At 42.4% G+C, this 22,739-nt stretch overlaps 2 protein-coding genes across 3 annotated transcripts in view; both read left to right on the forward strand.

Annotated features, from left to right (window-relative positions):
* LOC311487465 (guanine nucleotide-binding protein G(s) subunit alpha-like) overlaps window positions 1-3,544 on the forward strand; it is a 34,156-nt gene extending 30,612 nt beyond the window's left edge. For both annotated transcript variants that reach the window (XM_084543751.1, XM_084543752.1), the window contains one exon: window positions 785-3,544. In XM_084543751.1, the coding sequence (XP_084399877.1) occupies window positions 785-931 (147 nt within the window). In that variant the 3' untranslated portion in view covers window positions 932-3,544. The remainder of the gene's footprint in view (window positions 1-784) is intronic.
* A 2,193-nt stretch (window positions 3,545-5,737) lies between these two features.
* Window positions 5,738-22,368, forward strand: ipo9 (importin 9). Its single transcript, XM_084543074.1, has 23 exons — window positions 5,738-6,118; window positions 8,855-8,916; window positions 9,038-9,124; window positions 9,351-9,552; window positions 9,685-9,773; window positions 10,140-10,226; window positions 10,422-10,541; window positions 11,956-12,056; window positions 12,495-12,553; window positions 13,346-13,497; window positions 13,605-13,703; window positions 15,051-15,157; window positions 15,298-15,437; window positions 15,799-15,961; window positions 16,138-16,364; window positions 16,604-16,752; window positions 17,146-17,550; window positions 17,664-17,830; window positions 18,108-18,241; window positions 18,380-18,499; window positions 19,293-19,406; window positions 19,517-19,593; window positions 21,543-22,368. The coding sequence occupies exons 1-23, from the start codon at window positions 5,959-5,961 to the stop codon at window positions 21,651-21,653; spliced, it is 3,132 nt and encodes a 1,043-aa protein (XP_084399200.1). The 5' UTR covers window positions 5,738-5,958; the 3' UTR covers window positions 21,654-22,368.
* Window positions 22,369-22,739: the final 371 nt, after the last annotated feature.

Consider the following 22,739-nt stretch of genomic DNA (forward strand, 5'->3'; position numbering starts at 1 on the left):
TTTATACTTGTTATTAGTGAAAAATGATACAGAGGAAGTGTTGTGTTTAAAGCCCTAACTAAAAGACATCACAGATCCTGATCCAGATCCTGTGCAAAAACACCAGACCGGTGACAACTTGTTGCCAAAGATTTAAATAAATTGCAAACAGAAATGTTGGGAATGAATACTTCAATGTTCGTCCGATTTTCCTGCCTCAGACTGTAGGCCAGAAGGAACATGGAAACGCTGTGGATTCGCTCAGTCAATCTGAGAAAAATGTAAATGATGTCGTGTATCTGAACTGTCCCAGTCAGCTGTTGGTATTGGGAGGGGTTATAAATTAAAGTCTGAACAGAGGCATCTACTGAGCAGCGATTAAAAAATCATGATTCAACAGTTCAGCTTAGTGGTTGAAAAGTCATGGGTAAATGATTTAGTTACCTTGAAGTAATTAACCAACAATTCACGTAGAATAATGTAATGAATGAGTGTTAAAGCTTAAAGAGTATTTTTAAAAAGGAGTAAAATAAATCGTTGAAAGGCAAGACTATATAAGCAGACATTTTGCAGAGGGGTGGCAAGACACAAGTGAAACTAATGAGGGCGGAGCACATAAGGAGAAACCGATCAAACAGTTAAAGACGCAGGAAGTTAAGGAGAACAAGAAACACCAGGACGAAAAAACACAAGATCAGGACAGAAAACAATCAAAAAGTCCATACCATGACACCACTACGTAGGGGGAGGTTAGTGACACGGGGGTCCATCACTAACTTGTCTTTCTCCCGTGCCTTCCTTCCAGAGGATCAGCACAGCCAGCGGGGACGGTCGCCACTACTGTTACCCCCACTTCACCTGCGCAGTCGACACAGAAAACATCCGCCGCGTCTTCAACGACTGTCGCGACATCATACAGAGGATGCACCTACGGCAGTACGAGCTCTTGTGATGGGCGGCGGCATCTGCTCTACTTGTCTACCTACGCCCCCCCCCCGCCCCCCCCAAACGCCCCTCACCCCATCTTCCCCTACATGAGCCAATCACACTTCCACCAACTTCACCTAACAACTGACCGGCTGCCCTCCCTTCCGAACTCATCCAACTACTCCTGGTACACGGCTTCAGAAAACCGTGAACTATGGAAATACTTTTTTTTTTTTTTTTGAATTTAAGAAAAAAAAAAAAAAAAAAAAGGAAACAATAACGGATACACCATCAACTATTAGCCTGGACAGACTGCTGTACTCAGCTACACTTTGACCCAGGAAAGAGGGTCGGGACTGGAATCCCTCAGTGTAGGCGATCTCTCCTTTTAGCTCTCTCTCAGATATATAAACACACGCATACTCGCAGGTACACACACTACAGAATAAAACGTTCAGACCCTTAGGTGGGTTTTAATATCGAAGTCACACAGTTTTAAAACCTCCTGCTTTTCACAGTCGGCAGCAGAGGCTGAAGTGAATTGCATTCTGAGAGAGAGAGGAGTTTATTCACCGCGTGCTGACGACGAAGGAAGGCAGAGAGAAGAAGAAAGGAAACGGAGGACGGCAAACTGACACAGAGCAGGGGCTGTTTGTTTTTGTTTTTTTTGTTTTTTTTGGTGCCTGGGAGGAACGGAGAGACGGACTAATTGACTAATGGCTGCCTGTGGACGTGAGCTTGACTCGAACATAAGACCACACGGCTCACATGACCTGCTCTTCAAGAAAAGAGGGATGGCAAAAAACAACAAAAAAAGGATTAAAAAAATGTATATCATACAATGCATAACTTCATGCATACCAATGAACTTCATGCAGTGCAAAAAATCCAAGCTATATATATAGATATTTATATATGTGTGTATATAAATATGTATATATATATATATAAATATAAATATTATATATTCCTGTAATAACACAATTCAACTTTTAAGTTTTTGTTTTTTCCCCATGTTGTGTGTTGGTGTACACCGTGTGTGTGATCTGCCTTTGTGCACCTTTTAAACCCCTCCCCTGCCCTCCCCTCTACACAAACACACCCTGGCCCCCGCTGCTATAACAACTATTCAACATGTGGAAAATAAAAGGAGAGGATTTATTTGACAAGGAGGAGAAAAAAAAAAAAAAAAAGCAAAGCAAAAAGGAAGCATGACGTTAAAGACTTGTCGAGACTGGACGTGACATTTTTACCTGGGAGCACACACAGACACACTAACACGCACACACAAACACACACGCTCCAGCTCTCATCAATCCCCTCCTTGTCCACACAACAACAACAACAACAACAACAACAACAACCCCCCCCCCCCCTTTACCTTTCGTCTTGTTCTCTCACCTCTCCCGTTCGTACTTCCTCCCCCACCTGGCTTTAAGTACATCTGTCTTTTATTTTACTGCTGGACTATTATTCTTGTACAGACTGTAAAATGTATTATTTTGTACAACTTTATTGAAGAAAAAAAAAATAACTTGTAGAAGATCCCTGTGCCTTGATCACGACTGTACGTGTAAAAAAAAAAAAAAAAAGAAAAAAGAAAGAAAAAAATAAGAGCTAATATGTAAGTTATGTTTAACTGCGCTGTACAGCTGGACGGGTCTGTCCCACCTCGTCCAGGCTAGCTCACCCCTCCACTGGGGAGGCCGGGGAGGGAGGGTCATTGGATCGGGGCGGAGGCCTTTCGTCTGTTGCTTAGTTTCCTTTTTTTTTTTTTTTCTTCCTCACATTTGTTTGTTCGTTGATTCATTTGTTTTGCTTTGACTCTCCTCTGGTCTATATAATAGGATTTGAAAAAAAAAAAAAAAATGAAGGAAAAAAAATAATCAGACACACCACCTTAATGCTGTGTAGTGAAAGATACTGAACCCTAACACAATTTAATATATATGTATATATATACATATGTATATGTGTGTGTATGTATATATGTATATATCTATATCTATATCTATATATATATATATATATATAATACATACACATATACATATGTATATAAAATACATTTCAGATATTATATTTTATATATATGTGCTGTACACTTATATCTATCTCCCTTGTGAGCTGTCACCCAGGGTTTCTTTGCTTTCTGTCAGTAACACCTGCAAACATTTTCAGAAGGTGGCAGTTCTGGGTGCAATGAGGGTGTGGGTGGGCGTGGGTATTCATTTCTTTCTTTCTTTTTTTATTTTAGCTTTAACTCTTTTGAAGGAGAGGGAAATATCCGATTGCAAAACATTGCTTGTTTCTACATAAACCAAATTCTTTTTGCTTAAACAAGAGGAAACAGTTGTTGTACTAGTGTTTGGTTCATTCCTAGACTAGGAAGTTGAGATTCTCTCCTGGAGTCCGCATCACATGCACTCAGCTGTCAGTTTATCAGGTACGCCTGATTTAATACAGTCTAACACATCAGTCCTGCAGTAAATCCTACCATGATTACAGTTATAATGTTCAGTGAAAACGTGTCTTTTATTTTTATATATTTTTATACCATTGAGGGTATACCAAATATTAATATTCATATTAAAGTTGCAATCAGGAAGATGTTTCTTTAAATAAATGTCTGTTAAGTCACCGTTTGTCACTAAAAGAGGAAACTAAATGCCAGAAAGGATGTATAAGAAGGTCCTTGCATTTATAAGATTATGAGATTGGTGTCTGTGGAGACTCTAAATAACAAGCTGTGCAGGTAAGAGATGCATGATTGATCACACAGCAGCTGTCTCCAAGAGAATATGTACCGAGCTGACATTCAGTAGACTGATACAAGAAGCACTGTTTGGATTCCCAAGAAAAACACACCTTCAACTTATGCCACAGAGAACCAAACTGATTACTTTAAAACTAATGTTCCTTTGTATTGAAAGGATAAAAACCCAACAATTACAAAGTGCTTCTTAAGAAAACAAACAAAGACATACATATGCGTTAAATACACAAATAAATCCCCTCATTCAAGCAAATGTTCCAAACTAAATCAGGTAATGAAGCTTTTCATCTGTAACTAACTGCATCAACGTAATGGCAGGGAATTTGAGTCAACACATCTGTAAAACAGTCTCAACAAAAACTAAACATCATTATGGATTTATTTCAAAGCTGGTCTGTTAGACTGCAGCAAGGTGTACCTAATGAACTGGCAACTGAGTGTGAGCTAATCTTTGTTTCTGACACCCGTCAGTCACAGTTTTTTTTTTTATCTTGAACTCACTCTACACTAAATTGTGGATGTATTTTATCTGAGCATATTGAAGATGTTGGGGCAGCGAATGCAGAGTTTAGTTTAGTCATAGGGATTTTGTCAATAATACAAATATGCCACCAGGCTTTATTTCTCAAAACTCTTAAGGTGGATTGTTAAGGATCATACACTCGTGAGTGTTTTTATTTTCTCTGGTCTGAAAACCCAAACCAAATTTCAGATACTTGAAAACTAACAGTTTCAAAGTGTGATAATGCAACGCACTCGCTGGCTTCAGTTGAGCAGGTCGGCATGTAACAATCAAATACTTTATAATTCGACATATTTTCCGAGCAATGCAAGTCCTCAGGTTTAGTGATAATAGGAGAAAAGACGTTACACACACAGTTTATGTTTGCATCTCAAAGTGATCAGGAATCTCTTGCGATATTTGGTAAAAGGATGAAGACTCAGCAGAGAAGAATGGAGCACATCATGAGAAGAGGGAAACAGGTCAGACTGTGTGCCAGCATCGCTGATAAGCCACCTATTTTCTTGTTGGAGCCACAGGACTCTGAGGAGACGCTGATAGTTCCTCCTTCAGTAACTCGACCCCTTCCGCATCCAGGGTTACAGCGTGCGCAGAATGACGGTCACGCCTCACAAAGAATCGCATCATTGTTTCACTCCACAGTGGTTTAATGTTACTCTTGTCCATGCAAAGCTCAGGTGAGACCACACCTGTCCACAGAGGATGCAGGGAGGTTTCGCAATCAGCTGGAGCCGACGAGAGGCCTGTTTCAGCGTGTACGTCTGAAAAATACTGCGCCATCTGCTGTATGAGGAAGTGACAATGTAGGAGTTTCAGCTAAAATCATATAACTGATGCTAAAGGGTAAATGTGAATACCCAAACATTGCAAACAGACGTAGCATTAGTCACAGGCATCTTTATGCTCAATCTTAACTTCTCTGGGAGGATTTTTGGCAAGATTTAGTTTTCATTGAGCCATAACAGAACTAATGAGGCTGGGTACTGATGCTAGGCCTGGCCACAACAATTACAACCAGGAAGACTACACTTTTATGAACTTCCTTTGGGGCATCATTGTGTTAAAAAAAAGTTGATGTTTGAAATGGGGAGAACAAACCGAAACAGCACAATAGTCTGGACCAGAGTTTCTGGCCATTAATTGTGATAAATGGGTTACTAATCCTGGAAAAAGAGGACAACTCTGATCTGATCTGAACTGAACAACATCCTCAAATTGCAGGTGAGTTTGGTCTTTAATAGATGCTCGTCATGTGAGTTTCAGGTGTGCACCACCATTTGTCTATAGTGTACAATTCACTTATGGCTACAGTCTAATTAGTGATGTTAAAGCAGCTCTTTTATCTGCAACAACACCAAATCTCTATACTGTACTCATAAGCTTTTCTGTAAGATGTATTACTATATAATTATACTGTTCATAGAAACAATCTATTCAAAGATTTTACCAAAATTAATTGTTTGCTTCATCAATGTTTTAGACAGCTGCTGAAGTGTTTCCCCCGCTCCACAAGAGGGAGCCAGGGTCAAAAAACAAAGACACATTTAAAAAAAGAAAAACACGTGGGCCCGAACCGGACGACAAAACGTGCTTCCTCCCTCTAAGCCCCGCCCCCCGCGTTTCCATGCATTGGCGCGCTTCGCCTCTGTCCGTGGCTCTCTGCTCCTCCCCGGTTGGTTGTGTTGGTTGATGGTGGCGGCGGCAGCGGTGGACTGACTGACTGTAGCGGGCTGCGAGTGAAAACACAGCAGGCATGAGCGCGGCGGGTAATGCTCGGCCCGGTTCGGCCGCCGGCCCCGTCCAGCAGGGACTGAAAGAGGCTCTGATCGAGACGCTGACGGCCATCCTGTCCCCGGCTCAAGAAGTGCGCGCCGCCGCGGAGGAGCAGATCAAAGTATTGGAAGTGACAGAGGGTGAGCGGTGGCCTGTTTCTAAACGCTACTTTAAAGGAGTGGACCGTGGCTAGCTGTCCGGTGTTGTCACTTATTAACGGCGTGGGCCTCTGCACGGACTAGCAACATGCCGCCAGCTCCCTATCAGGGCTAACTTTGACAGTGTAAGCTAAATCGTTAGCCGGGGGACTGGTTTACCTTCCTGTAGCTAACATTAGGCCACTCAGAAGTTACTGATGTCTAAATTAGCCTGAAAACTCATGAAAAAGTACTTCCCTTAGCAAGGCTTTCTGCTGCCTTGCTCAAACTGACAGCATAGCGGCTAATTGTGTCTCCAGTGTTATCATTAGCGTCAACCTAGCTAGTAAGTTATATTAAGCACATGGGGATTGTGTGGTACCCCTGGCCTCAGCGGCACAGGAGCAGAGTGGACTCCGGTTTCATTTTCTGGTTCAGTCATAAATAATAAAAATTAAAAACAAAACAAACAAACAAACAAAAAACACAACAAAACACTTTGCGTTAAGTTGCGTGTCCATTATGCGTGAGGGTGAACGTAGCTAGTATGTTTAGCAAAAATGTGCTACAACACTGAACCGTCAACGTCCCAGTGTCGAGCGCATCAGAATCCAGTTACGTCGCTTGGAAACGGTGGAATGGCAGCGTCCCGACCGTTGCAGTAACGCCGAGTGCCCCTCAAAGTAACGCTGCTCCCGAACCCAGACTCACTTTAATTCCGCCGTCGCCATGGCAACCGTCGAACGCCTTGAACTGACAGTTTTTCCCGCGAAGACGTCTCCCAGTGGGTGTGTGGGGGAGCTAGCGACCAGCTTCCTGTGTCCACCAAGAAGAAAGAGAGGGAGCCAGACAAAGATGGCCCCGGTCCCCAAGTTATTAACTTCACCACCATTTGTTTATTTACCGTACTGCGCTAATTATGATGAGAATGTGTCGAGACTCAAATGTAAAGTGATGCAAGTAAGCAGAAATAGAAAGTCCTTTATTCCGATGATGGAACAAAATTACAAAATACCTATCACATCTGTACTTTTAAGAAATAAGCAAATACGTAAAAACTACTTTGCACTCACAAACAGTCCCATTCAGAGAAAGTGTTAGGCTGTAACAAATATTAAATATGAACATGCAGACAAAAAAGTGACAAAAGTTCAGTGTGTTTTACTATTATTAAATTAAATTAAAAAAACAAACAAACAGCCAAAGTGTAATGAAGGTCTGCAGAGCTGGTAAACTTTGTTATGTTTTACCATTCAAAGTCCTAAATGGGTTAAATGCAGTGAGTTCTATATATAGCGTGAGATGTGTCGGAAAATAAACTTCAGACGCATTCAACAATAGTGTTTATTTTCTCGTCTACACATATAGTTGATCAACTTAGAAGACACAAGTTGGTCTTTCGGGGAAATCAACGCTCTGTCTTTTATTTTAATAATGAACTAAATTGGGATAGATGGGTACAGTACCCAGTGACTGCAGCTTATACTCCACTGGACCCTCCATTGTCTGCCCTGCAATCCTCGTGCCGTTGCTGAAAGGCTAATTGTGCACACTGTCTGTCGGCCGCGCAGAAGCACCGTCGCAGCGAGGCGGACCCTTTCCGCTGGCCCCCTCTCTAAGGCTGCCGCTCTGTGGGATTGTCAGCACTAACATTGTCTTCTGGCGCCTGATGTCACTCTTGGTAAAACCCAGCGAGAGAGACCATCGAGGTCGACGCTGATCCCGAATTACGCGTTTATCTCGCACTCTGCGTTTCGACGGCAGGTACACGCGGGTGCGGGTTAAACAAATTCAGTGTTGTCACTTATTTTGGTGCACAGGCTCACAGAGAATAACTCATATTTAGCTCTAACAAATAGGTCAGCACATACTTGTTTGTCTTCTTGTGTGGTTTATCACTAAACCTCACACATTCTGCAGCCAGGGATGTCCCAGACAGATAACAGCTGTAAATAATTGGAACAGTAACGTCAACAATACATGAAGTGACTGATTCAGTTTTTAGAGAGACATACACCGATCAGGCATTACATTATGACCACCTTCCTAATATTGTGTAGGTCTGCCTTGTTAATCCAAAACAGTTGTGGCCCACCAGAGAATGCACACGGACCTTCTGAGGGTGTCCTGTGGTGTCTGCCAGCAGATTGTTGTTAGTGGGGGCCTTTGGGTCCTATGGGTTGAGGGGAGGGGCCCATGTGGATCATGCCACAGATATTTGATCAGTTTGGGATCTAGTGAATTTAGAGGTCAGGTCAACACCTTGTGCTGTTTTTCATGTGATTTTGAGTTGCTCCTAAACCTAAGCTGCTGCCATCAAGGAGTGTCATTGCTATGGGGTGGGGGTGTCTGGTCTAGGTGGGTGGTACATGTCTAAGTAACATCCACATGAATGTCAGGTCCAAAAGTTTCCCAACAGAATGTTGAATTGTCACAAGATGGTCAATGTTATCTACTTATCAGTGGTTTTAATGTTGTGGCTGATTGATGTAGAGTTAGGTCTGTATAGTTTTGGGCCCTAAATTTAGTCATTTCAGCTATTTAGTCATTAACAATTCCCATATTCCCATTTTCCAGTGGGAAGGGATCCCTGCATTAATATTGTTTGTCTAACCTAGCAGCATTATCACTGGAAGTCAGGACTTGGAGCAACGGTGTCCTTGTTTTATACTGAACGCTATAAGCTGACTGATATTTGGTCTATTCATGCATTTATATTCTGTCTTTCCTGCGCTGTAGAGTTTGGCGTCCACCTGGCAGAACTCACAGTTGACCCTCAGGGAGCTCTCGCCATCCGTCAGGTGAGCACAAACAAAACAGAGGCAGACGTGTTCAGTGGAGCATCAGATGTCCAGCGCTCATGTCGGATTCAAATTTTAACAAATATCCGTCTCGTTGTTGTCCGGTTGTTTGTTTTCACAGTTGGCATCGGTCATCCTGAAGCAGTATGTGGAAACTCACTGGTGTTCCCAGTCAGAGAAATTCAGGCCTCCTGAAACCACAGATCAGGTAAAACACTCTCCACTTTGGAATCTGTTGCTTCAGAGAATATTCAGACCCTTTCACTTTTCCATTTGAATTTAATCTAAACAAAACAAAAAAGTGTATTTAGAAACATGAAGGGCCCTGAATACATTCTGAACCGTATGTACATTCCAGTTTCATTTTTCCAAAGTATTCTTGCACAGTAGACATTGTGACTGAATGTTGTTAATCTCTCGTTGTCTCCCTCCAGGCTAAAGCTGCCATCAGGGAGCTGCTGCCAGGTGGCTTGCGGGAGTCCATCAGCAAAGTCCGCTCCAGCGTTGCGTACGCCGTGTCGGCCATCGCCCACTGGGACTGGCCCGAGGCGTGGCCGCAGCTATTCACCCTGCTGATGGAGATGCTGGTCAGCGGGAACGTCAACGCCGTGCACGGGGCCATGAGGGTCCTCACAGGTATGGAATAAATAATCAGCTTAAATCATCAGTGATAAAAATAAAATCCCTTGAAGTGTAACTTGAGTAAAACACGTCTTTTTCCTCTTGTTTTAAACGTCTTTTGTTTATGTAACAACCTGTTGTTTTCAGAGTTTACGCGAGAGGTGACTGATACACAGATGCCGCTGGTGGCTCCAGTCATCTTACCTGAGATGTACAAGATCTTCACCATGGCTGAGGTACTGCTACAGCTTTTAGTTCCAAAGATCAGCTGAAATATTACGGGAGATTTTGGCACAACAGTGTCTTTTACAGCGATGATACACAGTGCAGTTTCAAACTACAGCAACCAGTGTGACGTCGGTTTTCATATCAGTTTGAACAATCAGTTAACTATTAAACTAAAATTGGAAATAGTGGTTGTCTCAGCACAATCCCTACTTTAAGACGAATAAATGAAATGACTATATATGTTAACGGCTCTCTGGATACCCACACACAACTCTACATAGAAAATTCTGTTATCCGTTACGAACCTATAATACTTATTCTTCTGCGCTCAAGCCTGGACCACCCTGATCCCCGATGTTCTTGATCTATGGCAGGTTTACAGTATTCGCACCCGCTCCAGAGCAGTTGAGATATTCACCACCTGTGCTAACCTCATCTGTGCTATCGAAGAGCTGGAAAAGGTGAGATGGGCTCGACAAGACACATGTTTGTCTTTCAGATATTATATGAATAGCTGCACTAAAGATTTAGTTTTAAATTTGAACATTTATGCTTTAGGAAGTCCAGTATCAGAAGTTGACGTCATTACCACAGTATGAACACTGTTTTATTCGTTTATTTATTAATAACAACTGTTTAATAATTTGTGTTCGTAGGGTGCAGCCAAAGCGCTGATCTTTCCTGTGGTGCAGCAGTTCACAGAAGCGTTTGTGCAGGCCCTGCAGATGCCTGATGGACCCTCATCTGATAGCGGCCTTAAGATGGAGGTCCTTAAGGTGAGAGATTCTGTGCACCAAGACCCATCAAGTAGTTTCTTCTGCTGCCTTCAAGTGGAACTCATGAGCCTGTGGTTATGACATGGGTGGTTTTATACACAAAATGTTTAGCGGCCAAGTTATAGCATCAGCTGCACGCCCCGAGCACACCGCTGCTTGGCAACTGTTGCCATGTAGAAGTGACTGACAGAAGTTTTGCAAGCTTAAAGGGGAACAATTTTTTTTTTTTGTTTTTACAACCTGGACCTTATTTCTAGCATAAAATACGATCGTTTACTCATCCATATAACTTTTCTGTCACTTCTCGTGAACTACTCGTTCAGGAGATAATTAGATCAGCGTATATCCATATAGTGCAGCGTCTAAATAACGCATTATCTGCCGCGAAACTCATTCATTTCGCCAATATTTTGTTATGATACACTAGTGCTATTCCCCGTTGAGTCCGGAGTTACCTGTTATCATCATCCGGGGTCTGTAGATTGACCTACAGACCCCGGATGATGTCTTCTGACCTGGATGATGAGCGCCATGTGCACCCGCGACGGTCGGCTTGTATACCTGTAATTTGCTACTGCTAGTTTTTTTGCAACATGGCTGAATATTTTTCCAATTCTGAGGTTGTGGATGAACCATAGCAGTATCAAATTACAGGCAAACAAGCCGACCGTCGCGGGTGACAATGTATTGGCAAAATGAAAGAGTTTCGCAGCAGATAATGTGTTATTTAGAGGCTGCGTCTCAGTGCCCTGTCACTCCCGCTATATGGATATACGCTGATCTAATTATCTCTTGGACGAGTGCAAATGACACAAAAGTTATATGGGTGAGGAAATGATCGTATTTAATGCTAGAAATAAGGTCCAGGTTGTAAAAAAAAAAAAAAAAAACATTAGTTCCCCTAGACCAAGTGACTAAATGCAACAGCGTAATGAAAGAATGAAGCAGTTTTCTCAGACATATTATAAAATGACAAGGAAAACTCTCTACGACTAACTAAATTTCTATCTACGTGGGGGTCCTAGTTTCCTTCAAAGGGACCTTTCATATGGACTTTTTTTATTTTATGAACACAGTAAACATGACCCCATTTGAAGGCAGCGTTCATGTGACTATCAAACGTTTCAGTTGTTTAGCTGTGTCGCGGAGATCTAGGCAAAGTTTGGCCTACATTTGTCCTTAAAGGGAGACACTACAGGCAAAACTGTATTAAGGCTGTTTAGCTTCGATGATATATATGTCTTCTTCTGACAAGTGGAAAGAAAATTAAATTTTTTATTTGCGATATATATCTGTATAGACCTGTAGAGTCTCCCTTTTAATGTTTGTAAACCTGATTATGATTTGCAGTAGTTGTCTGTCATGTGTAATTAATTTATATGGTGGCTATAAGGTTTAAATCTTCCTCTCTCAGGCAGTAACGGCGTTGGTAAAGAACTTCCCCAAACCCATGGTGTCCTCCATGCAGCAGATTCTCCCCATCGTGTGGAACACCCTGACTGAAAGTGCAGCTTTATATCCTTTACAATGCCAGCTGTGTGCTGGCTAGTCCCTCGCTGGGATAATCACTGCTGTCCACGTGACGCAGAAGCGTCCATTTTAGGGTGAAAGAACCAGACTGTACAAACGTAGAGGTTTGATTTCCTTTGAGGCATTTTGCAGTTAACGGACACTTACTGTGGTTTGAGTTTGATTTTCTTTTCCTTTCAAAACAACTGGTTTAAACCATTATTTATCCACGTGACTGCAGCAGATAATTCTGTTTTATAGAAGCCACATGCTTACTTGGCAAGATCACTTTTAAAAGCAGTGCATTGTATGAATACATTATATTGTTAATAGGATATCCTAATGAGAGAAACACAATATTCCCGTGAAAGTAAAGTAGAAAAGAACCTGAGAACTGAAAGATACTTAAAGTTTTAGTGTATTATTCCTCAACTAGATGTTCACTTATGTGAGAACAGAAGTCAACTACACAGAGGAAGTGGAAGACCCAGTAGACTCTGATGGTGAGTTGAACTGACATCATAACTTTATGTTTTCTTACATTTGTTGTGCAAAATTGCTTATATGAATGAAATCACAGTGTTGGCAAGTTGGCTTTTTTGACGAGATTTTACAAAGAAACAACCTCTTTACTGTCAAAATGAAAACTTCTACAAAGCGATGTCAATTAATTAAAAACATTTCATGTAAAATAAGTGTTCATCATCTTCAACTCAGTGTTCAGTAGATGCATCTTTTGCTGCAATCACAGCTCTCAGTCTGTGGATAGCTCTCAATCTGGCTTGCACATCTGGACACTGCAGTTTTACTCCATTCCTCTTTGCAAAACGCCTCAAGCTCTTATCAGGCTGCACTGGGACTGTGATTAAAAAAGCAAATGCAGTCACAAAGTCTCTGGGCTTCAGAACATTCACCTTTGTTGTCTTTAAACCATGTCGGTGTAGCTCACACTGTATGTTTTGGGTCATTGTTGTGGTTCTCATTCAGACTGAATCAGATTGTCCTCTGAGATTTCCTTCTACTTTGCTTCACCCTCTAACTAAACAAGCCGTCCACAGCCTAGATTCCCACATAATAACACCATGATGCTTCAAGGTGGGGATGGTGCGTTTGTGGCGGTGGTCAGTACTGTGTGTGTCTGATTGCCCTCGATTTGGATCTCATCAGGACAAATTAACTTCATCCAGTCTCCCTCATGCTTCTGGACTTTCTCACTGAAACATGTTCAGTATCAGTGATCATGCACTGATTTAATCCTGTATTCTACGTTTGATTGCCTTGGGTTTTTTTTGCAGGTGAGGTTTTGGGCTTTGAGAATCTAGTGTTCAGCATCTTCGAGTTTGTGCACACGCTGCTGGAGAACAACAAGTTCAAGAGCACGGTGAGGAAAGCGCTCCCCGAACTCATCTACTACGTCATCCTGTACATGCAGATCACTGAAGACCAGGTGAGAAACGACACAGATGGAAGTATGAGCCGAATAAAGGTGTAAATGCAGCACGTGTATTTATGGATTATTGACTGACCTGATAGTTTGTCATGTTGGTTCTCTAGATCAAAGTGTGGACGGCGAACCCTCAACAGTTCGTAGAGGACGAGGATGATGACACCTTCTCCTACTCTGTCAGGATCTCTGCTCAGGATTTGCTGCTGGTGAGATGAAAACTCACAACTGTGCTACATGAATACACTATAGATAAAACATGGCACAGGTAAAATGACTGGTGGTTAGAGGTTGGTTGTTTAATTACCAGTGTTAGAAACAACATGCGCTGAATGCCTCAATTTCAAACGGCATGAAGACTGACAAGTTTGACTAGAATTCCTCGGCTGCTCCGTTGGTTCGTCTTTGTAGTTAGTAGTTAAAGCTGCACACGCTGTCCTCTTCTTATGTTGCCAACCACATGCTGAGCTCAGAGTTTCAGTTCTTCATTAACAAAAACATGAAGACAGAACAAATCTATCCATTACAGTCCTAAATAAACAATTGCTCCTTGATTCACATCTAAGGAGAAGCTTACGTTAGACTTGCTCGTTTGAAGCTTTGCACACAATCAACCTGTAAGGTGAGATGTTCGCTCCCAGTTGGAAATGAATCCCCCTTTGCTTCTGTTATATTTTTTAACAAACAAATAATACAAAGAGCGGCATACAGTTTGGCATAAGCATAAGAACAGTGAAATTAAAACGTTTTATAGAACACTTATATAATGAACTTGGTGGACAGTAGCTATGCCTGCTTCTTCAGATCATGTCTCCTACTAATTGTGGCTACGCTATCAATTAAATTGCACCTGGGAGACTTTGACTGTAAGAGTCACTGTAACTGTAGCAAAAGCCCAAACTACCAGGGTTCCCTTTTTTCAGTGAATCATCTGTAGTCAGGGAGTTATTTCAGTGTAGCTGCCATTCTTGTATTAAACGTTTTCTAAACATTGAGCAGACATTGTTGTTGTCATGATCAAATGAATTTTGTACACTAGTTTGAACTAGAAAAAACTAAAATGATCGCTGCGGGGAGATGGGAGGATGTTCATGTCCGCTAGGCAGCTGTATCCAAAAAAGGTTAAAAAAGGCAACTGGACTTTTTTTTTTTTTTTGAGAAGATGTTTCACCACTCATCCGAGTAGCTTCTTCAGTTCAAAAAAAAAACAAAACTCTACAAGTCCAGTTGCCTTTTTTAACCTTTTTTGGATATACCATGACCTGGATGACTGAGAACCTTCACAGACATAGGCAGCTGTATTTACACTTAGACCTGGAGAAACAAACCTTCTCCAACTTCTATGGCCTCTACAGAAACTGAAGGCAGCCTTAGTCTTTGGAAAGAACAGGAAACAGTTGTTTACTATGGACCGTATGTGATTCTATGCAGCAGTGAAAACTTGGAAGTCATTGTCTCCTCCAGTTCCCACCAGTTTCAGACCATCAGCTCAGTTTTCAGCCTCTGGTACTCAATCGAAGTGTCCTAATGATGCTAAACTTCGACTCTGGTTGCAGGCTGTTGCTGCAGAGTTTCAGAATGAGAGTGCAGCAGCGTTGGCAGCAGCTGCGACCAGACACCTCCAGGAGGCAGAGCAGGCCAAAAACAGTGGCAATGAGCACTGGTGAGGAGAAACTCCACACAGAATTTAAAAGAACACACTTCTACTGTCTGTTCAGCATGCGCGGGCAATATACACCTCAAGAAGATGAGACAAGAAAACCCTTAATGCCCCCCCCCCTTTTTTTTTGTTTTGTTTATCAGGTGGAAGATCCACGAGGCCTGTATGTTGGCCCTCGGCTCAGTCAAGACCATCATTACAGAGAATGTGAAGAACGGTCGGATCCAGTTTGACATGCATGGTTTTCTGGCCAGCGTCATTCTGGCTGATCTCAACCTGGCAGGTGAGTCTTAAGCTGACCTTCGGTAGATCGTCAGCAGAAATGCACAGGAGCAAAGCTTCCTGAGTATTCCCCAAAAGATTTCCTCTGGATGCAGAGCAACACAAGAACCTGTAAAATCTGCAAAGAATTAGAGATGCAAGTTTTAGAGTTTTGTTGTATCTGTCCTCTAATTTTGGTCATTTTAACTGAGTACTCAGAGTATTGTCTAGTAACTTTGTAGGAATTTGTTGCCCCCCAAAAACAAGACAGTAAAATTGTATTTTATTTTTTTTATGTGAAATTTAAAGGATAAACACTCAACTATTGTTTCTTCTCTTGACTTGTCCTTAACTGTCTTATGTTTGTGTTTTCTCTTTCCCAGCGGCGTCTCCGTTCCTCCTTGGCCGAGCTCTGTGGGCGGCCAGTCGCTTCACGGCCGCCATGTCTCCTGAACTCATCCAGCAGTTCCTCCAGGCCACCGTCAGCGGCCTCCACGACAGCCAGCCGCCCTCCGTCCGCATCTCTGCAGTCAGGGCTATCTGGGGGTGAGCTAGCTGTCTCTCTTAAGTGTCACCATTCAAACACAGAATGCCTTTTGTTATTGTGATTCAACACAGGATTTATTAACTACGTTGTCTGGGCATTTTATCATAGAGTTACACATCACGAAGATTAATAAATATCACAATCGTTGACTCCTACTGTCCATGTCTTTCTCCAGGTACTGTGATCAGCTGAAGCTGTCGGAGAGCACACATGTCCTTCAGCCCTTCCTCCCCAGCATCCTAGAAGGACTGGTCCAACTAGCTGCTCAGTTCAGCTCAGAGGTGCTCACGCTCGTCATGGAGACGCTGTGCATCGTCTGCACCGTCGACCCGGCCTTCACCACCAGCGCCGAGAATAAGATCTGCCCCCTCACCATTGCCATATTCCTTAAATATAACAATGGTATGAATGCAGCTCTGTGTACTGCATCGTCTCTGAGTGTTGTTTCATTTACGTTGTGGGGTTTTCATTTCAGGTCTTTCAGTACATATATCCTTTTCTTTGTCTCTTGGCAAAATGTAGCACCTTTTCAGTCAACGCTGACCGAATGCGTCACAGAAGAAGGCAGAGATATAAGCGAGAAAGACGAATGTTTGATCGCTCTCTCTTTTCTCAGGCCCTGTCTCCTCTCTTCTCCTCAGACCCTGTGGTGGCGTCCCTGGCTCAGGACATCTTTAAGGAGCTGGCACAGATCGAAGGCTGCCAGGGCCCCATGCAGATGCGTCTCATCCCCACGCTGGTCAGCATCATGCAGGCTCCCCCTGACAAGATCCCCTCTGGACTCTGTGCTGTAAGTAGAAGGTGGAACAAAGACACTCGCGTTTATTTACTTTCCAGAGGATTAGGTAGAGCAGTAATGTTCTGCTGTGGGGCCTAACGATTAGTCAGTCTGCTGTGTTGTAATGGTCTCAAAAGATCTAATTAGGTAGGAACCCTGTGATTATAAGTTCAGACATTTGGCAATAGACATGTTGATGATAGGATCAGTGAAAAAGTAAATAATCTATGTTTAGTTGTTTTGTCAGCCATAAGCAATTTTCCTCTTTTATTTTAATTGTGGCTGAAAAGGAAGAAGAAATCTGAATGATTCCAGTCAGGCTGAAGAAATACTATCAATCCCTTTCCTGAGACTTGATGCACTAAAAGTCTTTGTTCCAATCTGCTGCTGCTGCTCTGTCCACAGACCTCCATAGACATCCTGACCACAGTTGTCCGAAACACCAAACCCCCTCTGTCAGAGATGCTGGTGTGCCAGGCGTTTCCTGTGGTGGCACAGTGCACCTTACGCACCGACGACAACACGATAATGCAGAACGGCGGTGAGTGTCTGCGGGCGTACGTCTCTGTCGCCCTGGAGCAGATTGCCCAGTGGAGGGACGAGCAGGGGAACAGCGGCCTCTGGTACGTCATGCAGGTTGTCAACCAGCTGCTGGACCCCCGGACCTCGGAGTTCACGGCTGCCTTCGTGGGCAGGTTGGTGTCCACTCTAATCTCTCGAGCGGGAACTGAGCTTGGGGAACAGCTAGACCAGATCCTCCGAGCAATTCTGAGCAAGATGCAGCAAGCAGAGACTCTGAGTGTCATGCAGGTACAGAAGAGCGGTGATCTTGTTTTTAGTTTTTTTTCTACGTTCTAATACAAGTGCTTACGCCATCAACCTCACTGTTTCTCCTGTGTCCTCCTCCTCTTCCTCCTCTGTAGTCTCTGATCATGGTGTTTGCCCACCTGGTTCACTCTCAGCTGGAGCCTCTGCTGGAGTTCTTGTGCAGTCTGCCTGGACCAACGGGGAAGCCAGCCCTGGAGTTCGTCATGACAGAGTGGATGAGCAGGCAACACCTTTTCTACGGACAGTACGAGGGCAAAGTCAGGTAAGACAATGTTTTCAATCACCTTTTTAAATCTGAATGCGACAATTTAATTAACAACCTAAAACCAAATGTGGTCGGAAAAAAGGCGTAGTAGCTCGCTAAAACTAGCTGATAGCTTAGTTTCTGACGATTTTGCTGCAGCACGGTGGCACAGTGGGTAGCGCTGGTGCCTCACAACAAGAAGGTCCTCGGTTCGAATATCAACTGTCTCTTTCCTTCCTTATCTTCAAACAATTTTCATCTTCATCTAATTTTTATTTTTTTTTAATTCCTACAGCACGGTGGCTCTCTGTAAGCTGCTGCAGCACGGTCTCAACACTGACGACAAGCGTCTCCAAGACATCGTGGTGAAAGGGGAAGAGATCTACAACCCCGATGACGGCATCCGTACACGCTCCAAATCTGCCAAGAGTAAGACACTAGATGATCTTCATTTGCTAAAGATACATTATAGATGGAAGACAGAAAGTATGCCCGCAGTGATATTATGAGTTGAACCGCAAGAGGACATGTGTAGGTACAATATAAAGTCTGTGTTCATTTCAACAGACCCAGAGCGGTGGACCAACATTCCTTTACTAGTGAAGGTCTTTAAATTGATCATTAATGAGCTGTCGACTGTTGTGGAGGCAAACACCAGCAGGGCCAACGCAGCGGACTGGAGCCAAGGTGAGCAGAAACGGTAGAAAGGCTTCAAGTGAATAACATTGACCCTCTTTTGACAATACAATGTTCTGCTGGGAAACTTTTGGACCTGGCATCTGTGTGGATGTTACTTAGACATGTACCACCCACCTAGACCAGACCAGACCAGGGACCCCCCACCCCATAGCAATGACACTCCTTGATGGCAGCAGCCATCTGCAGCAGGATACAACCTGGCACAGACACACACACAAAAACAGTTTAGGAACAACTCCCAAATTCCCTAGATCCGAAACTGATCCAGTATCTATGGGTGCACTGGAACAAGCCTGATCCACAGAGTCCCCTCCCCTCAACCCTTAGGACCCAGAAGCCCCCCATTAACAAGATTGTGTTGCCAGACACCACAGGACACCCTCAGAAGGCCCGTGTCCATTCTCTGATGAGTCTCACTGTTTTAGAGGTACAAGGGAGACCTACACAATATTAGGAAGGTGGTCATAATGTTATGCCTGATCGGTGAATGTGTTTTGGATCATATCTATATTGGACTTAACAAAATGTAAAGTGTTAATAATTAGAGAATGATGATCAAATCTTACCACAATTATCAGTTGTTGGACTAGTTTTAATAAACTTCTGTCAAAATGAACAATGATCAATAGTTGGTCTCCTTGTGCTGTCGGTTGTTAGAGTCATTCCTTTTGGTTAGAAGTGATGGACAAGCTTCTCAAAGATTCACTTTTTCTTGTATTTGCTCTCATAACTGTGAAAATAAAATAAATATATATATTATTTGTCCATGGGTTTGTCTCAGATTCCAGCGGTATGTGGGAGGACAATGAGGAGGAAGGGGCGGAGGATGATGAAGAGGAGGATGAAGGGCTGGCGGGGCAGCTACTTTCTGATCTCATCGCCTCTAACAAATACGGTATTGTCTTAGTTATTTGTGCTTTAGTTCTTTTACACACCTCTTCCCCGGTGTTTGCTGCAGAACGTTGTTTCAGTTTACCTGATATCGCTCCTCATCTTTATGCACAGATGACGATTATTATGAGGATGATGAGGAGGACGATCCAGATGCCTTGAAAGACCCCATAAATCAGATTGATCTGCAGGTAAACTCTCTAAATCTTAAAATTCTTATTTCAGATTAAATTCTCCATGCAGATAGCGTGCTTGGAGCATCTAGTGACTCCAGACGGAGCAGCAGCATTGGTGGTATTTTTTTTTTTACGGTTTATAGAGAACGGTGATGGCAAGAAGAGCCAGCTCTGTCCATACACTTCAAATAATAAAAGCTGCAGCACTTCAGTCAATAAAAGTACCACATATTCAATCATTGGAAGTATTTAATAAATAAAAACGAACAGAAGACAGGCCACATACAATCACAAAATGTCAATAAAGAAATTTAAAAGATACTGTAGTGTGAACAAAATAATATAGTAAAAAATGTTTTCTGTTAATGTGTGCTTTCATGCTTCTATATCTTCTGCCTGAGGACAGGAGCGAGAACCATTATGTCCTTTATAATGATTTTCCCAGAGCTGACAACTTTGCAGTGAGTCAGGGAAGGTTACATGTCTGTATTGACATGTAGTGAATGAATGGTGTAGCTGAGTGTTTTAGGACTCGTGTGTATTTGCTTTATTATCTTCTAATTATTTGCTATCGTGGCGAGCTCTGTTCTGCATGTACATGATTAATGTTCCTATGACAGCAGCAAGTGTTTGTAGTCATTACTGTAGTGTTGCTTTATAGATAGTGTAAGGCTTTACAAACTTGCGCTCTGGGAGAATTCAGCCACATCACTGTTAGACACAGTCATCGACGCCAGTGAAGGAGAGTTTTGCGTGATCAAATGTCAAATCAGCTCAGAAGATGCTCCAGTTATAAAGGGGCTTTAGGGTGAAAGGGTGCCAGCGTGGTGGATTAGTCAAGACCAGGGCACGCAATTTGCACTTCCATCTGATAAACAACTGTTATTTAGATGTGCAACTGTACTCTCTAGGTCTCTATTTGTTTTTTACCAGAGAATAAAATAAAAACTGTACGACGTCAGTTTTGGAGTAAGGACATAACTCAGTAACTGCTGCACAAAAGAGAGGGGCAGATAGCCAGAACAATCTAGTCACTGCTTCATTAAAGTACAAACATAACATGAATACTTGACTAAAAAGAACACCAGTGTGCATCAGTGCTCCTCATGCTAAAACAATCAGATGCACACACACACGCACACAGATGATTAAATACTGTAGACACAAATTCAGTTAAGGGTAATCTGATTTCTTGTAATGACTCACCGAATAGACACTGGCACATTATTAATGAGAACAGCTGATCTAATACACCAGCTCTGCCATAAATTCTAGCTTTACAGAGTGTATAATCAGTTTTGTTGTCATTGTGTAAATATGTTTTACTGAGAATCAGCTATTATAAACTCCTCAAGATCCCCGTACAACTGCAGAAAAACCCTGCAGATTATTGGGATCATTGAGTGTGTTTACATGCGTGTTCGTATCCCTGATGTGACTGGATTGTTTTTGTAGGTCCTCGTCATATGTTGGAAATGTAAACATCTTATTCTAGTGTCAGGAACCAGGGCTAAGGGCTGATTGTGGTTTTGAGAAGTGTGGCATCTATTCCTACACTTATGTTAGACTGTAAATGTGCATAAACTGTACAGGTGAAAGATCTCACACCTACAAGAAAAGATGGTAAAATAAAAAAATGGATAAAGTGTGTCATTTTAGAAACTGAATAAATGCATTTCAAATGTGAAATATTATTAAATATGTATGCAGTAAAATGGTGACACTAGTAATCTTCTCTTAATGGTGAAAGCTCTTTAGCACTTGTTCTTTTATTTTCTGGATGTGGGATTTATTTTTCATCAGCTTTCTGTCTATCAGCCAAAATTTTTACCTGCTGCATGTTTGTTAATCTGCTGCTCTCTCCGTGCTCTGTGACCTGATCTTGTTTTCCTGCAGGTTTCACCCCTTCATTATACCAATATCATCATGTCTGACCTGCATTGTATCACGTTTCTCCTCCTCAGGCTTACCTGACGGACTTCCTGACACAGTTTGCCCAGCAGCCATGTTACAGCATGTTCTCAGGCCACCTCAACAGCGCTGAGAGACAAACCTTGCAGTCTATAGGCCTCTAGCCCTGCCGCCTGCTGCTCCAACACGTCATCATCTTCCATCTACAACACTGCAAATCGCTCTTCTATTGCCCCCCCCCTTACTTATGCTCTTATGACGAATTTACAACATAAACTTGGGAAGACAGAGGAAGCAGACAATGTGGGAAGAGACTCATGCACTTACCCATAACTCCCCTGTTTCTTCATACGTGTGATGAGATGGAGGACTGCAGGTGTTAAAGTGAGGAAGATGACGAGGTAAGAGACTGCACAGGTCTGTGCGTGAAGGAGGCCAGAGGTCTCGTTTTGGAGTAACTTCATCGTGGACAAGAGGATTGAATGAAGGCGTCGAGGCTTCACAAAGAGGGACAGGTGAACCGTGACATATGAACAGACTATTTCACCATGACCTGTTTGTAATTTAGCTTGTTATTTTTTTTGTTTCCGTGTAAATGGAGTGAAAACTCTTCCAAGAGACTTTACATTGATTGAAGAAAAAAAAACATGCTAATGTTTGAAAGGGAGAGAAACGGCCTTATATTCCAGAAAGCATCGACTGTTTCCTGTAGGAAATGAAAAGCTCTTAGACTAGCTGTCATGTCTCGGGTACGGTGGGTATTGGGGAATTCACACTGTTGCCATGGTGATTCACAGCCTCGTCATTTCCTTGTACCCATTTGAATTTGGGATGGAAAAATTTCTAAATAAAAGCCCCAAAAGGACATTTCCAGATTGATCTGCAGATTCCTTTTTTTTTTTTTATTATTATTTCTCTCTGTGTCTTTGAACTAGCAACAAATAAAAGTTATCTTTAAATTTCAAAATAAAATCTGAAATTTGTACCATGTTATTTCCACTCAATGGGATGCAATTGCACTTTATTCTGACACAGACTGGCTCCTTACTGCGCTGCAGATATATACAGGCATAAAGAAATTAACAGTAAAAATTAATCTGAAACAATTAAGTCGACTAAACCAACAATTATTATTCCTCAATTGTGCATGATTAAATAATATTTCAGTATGCTAATATGTGTTTTATGTTTAGGACTGATGGTAATGAGAACACCGTTGTCGGTGGTCTATTTCTTCTCTTTTCTGCCTT

Source organism: Chelon labrosus (genome assembly GCF_963514085.1).
Source record: "Chelon labrosus genome assembly, chromosome: 4".
Taxonomy (NCBI): domain Eukaryota; kingdom Metazoa; phylum Chordata; class Actinopteri; order Mugiliformes; family Mugilidae; genus Chelon; species Chelon labrosus.